General features: G+C 31.2%; 2 protein-coding genes across 4 annotated transcripts in view; both read right to left on the bottom strand.

Annotated features, from left to right (window-relative positions):
• The window catches only part of LOC108755563 (trans-1,2-dihydrobenzene-1,2-diol dehydrogenase-like), a 3,434-nt gene extending 1,587 nt beyond the window's left edge, over positions 1 to 1,847 (bottom strand). The window contains exons 1-2 of one of the 3 annotated variants that reach the window (XM_018498648.1): positions 1,790 to 1,847; positions 261 to 465 (exon numbers count right to left, since the gene is read on the bottom strand). In XM_018498648.1, the coding sequence (XP_018354150.1) occupies positions 261 to 465 (205 nt within the window). In that variant the 5' untranslated portion in view covers positions 1,790 to 1,847. Of the gene's footprint in view, positions 1 to 260; positions 466 to 1,142; positions 1,162 to 1,186; positions 1,266 to 1,789 lie in introns of those variants that run through there. The other 2 variants (XM_018498647.1, XM_018498649.1) reach the window with 2 other exon arrangements.
• A 511-nt stretch (positions 1,848 to 2,358) lies between these two features.
• Positions 2,359 to 3,521, bottom strand: LOC108755564 (mitochondrial inner membrane protease subunit 1-like). Its single transcript, XM_018498650.1, has 3 exons — positions 3,003 to 3,521; positions 2,712 to 2,909; positions 2,359 to 2,560 (listed from the first exon to the last, which is right to left on the bottom strand). The coding sequence occupies exons 1-3, from the start codon at positions 3,102 to 3,104 to the stop codon at positions 2,399 to 2,401; spliced, it is 462 nt and encodes a 153-aa protein (XP_018354152.1). The 5' UTR covers positions 3,105 to 3,521; the 3' UTR covers positions 2,359 to 2,398.
• Positions 3,522 to 4,593: the final 1,072 nt, after the last annotated feature.

The raw sequence follows: 4,593 nt of genomic DNA, 5'->3' as shown, positions 1-4,593 counted from the left end.
TAGAAAAATTTTGTTTAATATTATAATATTATGAGAATTCTTTTTACTAGAGAATTCAAAAATATCTTAAAATTTCTCATTCTATAATTTCCAATGAAAACAAAATCCAAAAAAATTTAGGATATTTTTCAAAAAAATATAAAATTTAAAGTATGAAAAATTCTAAAAAAATATATTATGAAATTTTTTTTCATTATATTACAGTGAAATTTTATTATGATTGCATAAAATTATTAATACAATTCGCAATTATCATATACCGATATCCTTATTCAATCCTAATTTCTCATAATCGTCATAAACCGTTTTAATTTCGTGCAACTTTGCAAAATCCTCCGCACGTGACAATTGTCGCGCTGCAACGGCAATGACATCATGTTCATCAGCTGGTAAAGATTGCAGTGCCGTTACAAAATCATGCGAAATCTTTCCTGCGCTAGCGATGCCCCATCGTAAAGTCGTCATCTAAATTTTTCGAAAAAGAAGCTCTATCAGTTTAACATTGATTTAGATCTCGTTTACAGCGTGCGCTTGATACTACAGTAACTTTCTATTGAATTTTATCTTAATTTCGGCGATACGTATAATATGTACATGATATACGTGTATTTAATTATAATTATTATTTTGATGTATATCCAGGGAAAAAGGCGAGATCGGATAGACGTCTATTAGAGGAGGTGTCTATGTATACATCTAAAATAACGTTTAAAAATATTAATTTTAAACGCCATATGACTTTGTATTATTTTTTCTTATTATTGTGTTATATTAGGCATGCGAAAACCTAATATTGACACATAGCAGAGTATTTATTTATGAAATACTCTTTCGAGCTGTAAACAGGACCGCGATATTTAGAAAATTAGCGCCCAAAAGCTTATCTGAAAGCTCTTCTTTCTCTGCCTATAGTGAATAAATGTACTTATTAATTCTAAAACAAGGATAAATAATTAAATATCTCAAAAAAAATTTTCATACATAAATATGGGTGCATTCAGCAGGCTCAACTGAACTGCGTTCAGAATCGTTGTCCAAATGCACCCAGATATAGTTTTATCCTTGTTGTTCACGAATGTTAAACATGCACCCAGATGATAATTCTGAAGGCAGCCCTGTTGTGTAATCATTTTATGCTTTACTTTGATTTATAATTGGACAAGGTCATGATACTTTCGGGTCATACCCCAGTGAGAAATGATAATGGAATCAACATCGAATCGATATCAAATCGAAGTCGAATTGACATAGATTAACCAAACTGAGTCGGGTTCAAACCCATTGCACTCGAAAACGCTATAAAAATACATTGAGTCACAACCAATTCCAAAACGTGTTGAACAAAATGGCTACATCCAATGTGTCAATATTTAAAGGAATTACAACCTGTATTCAGAACGCGTTTACAATAATGTTAGTGCGTTAACATACTATACTTTACGTTACGCATGTTATAGAATTTCAAAGATAAAAGCGCGTTCCGAATACGGACCTACATATATATATAAATAGGTTACTTATAACTTATAACGTAAAGCCGGTTCTACATTTTGAGATTAACGCTTCATATTGGCTGTCGCAACAAACTTACGATCGGCTTGCAACTAATGTAGAACCGGCTTAATAGATTATAGACATTTGAGAATTATCAAAAGTGAAAACGGTACGTAGATCGATTTTTGGAGATCGAATCGGCAATCGAGGAGCAATTGTAAACTGTAACTACATATTTATGCTATCAACATTATTAATGCAAAATGTAACCGAATGTAAAGGAATTAGTACTTACGTTGCAGAAACGAAGCAATCCACCACGACGTCTTGGAGTATACTAACTGTTTCGCCAGCAAACGCTGCTTACGTCGAGATAATCTTGTTAATTGACTTTCAAGCAACCTTGTAATGCCACATAGAGTGATAATAAATATTTTGATTACGCTATATCTTTCCGCGCATCATTTTAGTAGTTTGTAAGTTTTTAATCATTTTCACTGTTGTTAATACGATCAGATTATTTGCTACAATCGTGCGAAGCATGTAGAATTTTACAGATAATCATTTATATATTAACTCTCCGTCTGCATCGTGAATCTTTTAAGGAATAGTCAATTTCAACAATTAGTTTTCCTCTATTTTGCTATATAAAAAAATATATAATATTTAAAACATTTAGAACATAGTGTAGAGATATAAAGTAATAAAAAAACTATTTTTGTATATAATATAGTTTTTTTTTTTTTTACAAAAATCTGCTAACAATACTTTTATGTCACTAACTGCATATAATACATCAGGAATTTTTTATTTTCTTAAATCTAGTCTAAATAAAATATAACTAAGTGAATATTCTTGGAATCTCCTCGATTAATACAAATATCTATTATATATAAAAAATAATTTAAGTTGCATATTTTGTTGTAAACATAGTTATATCTCTCAAAGGAAGTATTTTGCATAAAGCTCGCCCACGTAACAATCCATGAGGTACTGGTCCGTATATTCGTGAATCTGTAGAATTATTTCTGTTGTCACCTTCCAGCCAAACGTGTCCGTAAGGTATCTGTAAGAAAATAATTTATCAGTACATTTATCAATGTATTTTTCTCTATCATTTATGCACAACTATTAACCAAAGGAACAAGATGTATGCAAAGTAATTCTCCAGGGACGAAAAACATTATTAAAACCTGTCTCGATAACTTAAAATTTACCGTAGTTATGCTGAAGCCATTTCTTATTTTGTCGCCAGGCAGACCTATGATTCGCTTGCATATATTCTGCTCTGGATTGTTGGGACATTTGGAAATGACAATGTCTCCCTTCTCAAGCCTTTGTAATCTAACTGATATTCTTTCCAAAAGTAAGACGTCATTAGTGTACAAAGTAGGTTCCATGGATGGACCACTGCACTGTAATTACATCAGCAATAATTATATTGTCAAAATAAAAGGCATCAGATTTGATAATGACAAATAAGAAAAAATGCATAATTGCGTCCTTACCACGACAATATCGCCTACATACTCGTACACGCAGTACGTCACACATGCACATTGTACAAAGCCACGAATAACCTTAGCCACAAATTTGTTCAGCTTTAGCATTATGACAAAGGATCAACGAGAAGAGAGATCACTTCTCCTCCGATCTACCGGAATTACATATGTACATAACGTTCGTACTAGAACGCGTAATTCGCTCCGTTCGTTTACTCATATATGTAGGTATAGACATAATATGCTCAATAAATGTTTAGAACACCCCCCTCTACTTCAATTTTGATGAATTTGGATTCATTCGACGCGTTTTTGTGAAATGAAAGAATCTGGCAGAAAAAAAGAGTATCATTCTACTCCGTGAACCGAGATACTAAGAGTTAAAATTGACGACTGTTTGAGGTTAGGACATTCATGAGGTCTGTTTTTTATTACTACACTTTCTGAACTAGTACACACAGTGCAATAAGTTGAAGTGAAACAAATATACGTTTGTTTCACTTCAACTTATTGCACCGGTTCAGAATGCAGCAATAAAAAATAGACTTAATACCTATGGTATAAGAATATAAAGCCGGAAATACGGGCAATAGGAACAAGATCCTTATTCTCGAAAAGAAAAAGTATACGAAAAATTATATAGGAAAATACTATAGTATACGTCACGTATACTATAGTCTTTCGTATATATTTTGACTAATCACAGTCGAGTATTTCTCTCTCCTTCGTAAGAAGAGAATACTCGAAGGTAATTGGTCAATTTTTACAGATTACGGCATACGGTTATGACCAAAATAAACGCTCCTTAAAGAATAACAATTCCAAGTTCTATCAGAAACGGTATATTCCGATATATTCGATTTCTGATAGATTGAAATCTTTCTTATTCTTTCTATTGTGGCTGTGCCAACAACGTACAGTGTTGTGCATAGATGATTTTAAAATTAGCTAGATAAAGATAAGATGGAAATTTATCTTAGATAAGATAAAGATGATTCAATTAAATTCATTTAGATAATCTAGATAAATTTATCTGAAAATTCATCTGAAATTTTCCAGATAATTTTTTTTAAGACTTATACTTACAGTTACAACAAATAATAAAAAAATTCATACAAAAGGCTATAGGAGTCAACTTCTGGTTATTAAAAATTTCGAGATGTACATTTAATTAATAATAACATATTATTTCGATTCCTATTTCAATCATCTTCAGCGTTACAACCTTAATATTACAGCAATTAATATATCGCAGTAAATGTCTTTAATTTTTATTTGCGATGACGTTCTGCAATTCTCGTATGATTTACTATTACTTTGTATGTGATTTGTTGACTTCGTGAAGTGAGCACAATTTTTATTTCTGTTGCCCTCTATATTATGCACCTTCTTCAACGATTTTTTTAAATTTTAGCTTGAGTTTTTATCCACAACGGTACATACAAAAGGAGAGAAAACTTTAGACATTGACTGTGATATATTAAGTGCTATAATATTAAAAAATTGTAACAGTAAAGATAACTCAAACAGTAGTCGAAACGAAATCATATAGAATTATTAATTAAATGTATATCTCGAAATTTTTAACAGCCAGAGT

This window comes from Trachymyrmex septentrionalis, unplaced genomic scaffold, assembly GCF_001594115.1.
Source record: "Trachymyrmex septentrionalis isolate Tsep2-gDNA-1 unplaced genomic scaffold, Tsep1.0 scaffold88, whole genome shotgun sequence".
NCBI classification, from domain to species: Eukaryota; Metazoa; Arthropoda; class Insecta; order Hymenoptera; family Formicidae; genus Trachymyrmex; species Trachymyrmex septentrionalis.
Note: the sequence above shows the minus strand (reverse complement) of the source record. Positions and strands in the feature narration are given on the sequence as shown.

Coding starts and splice junctions, on each gene's coding strand:
- LOC108755564 (XM_018498650.1), bottom strand. CDS start 3,104: ATGCTAAAGCTGAACAAATTTGTGGCTAAGGTTATTCGTGGCTTTGTA. Junction 2,910..3,002: donor ATGTAGGCGATATTGTCGTG/GTAAGGACGCAA, acceptor ATGTAATTACAG/TGCAGTGGTCCATCCATGGA. Junction 2,561..2,711: donor ATGGCTTCAGCATAACTACG/GTAAATTTTAAG, acceptor ATTTTCTTACAG/ATACCTTACGGACACGTTTG.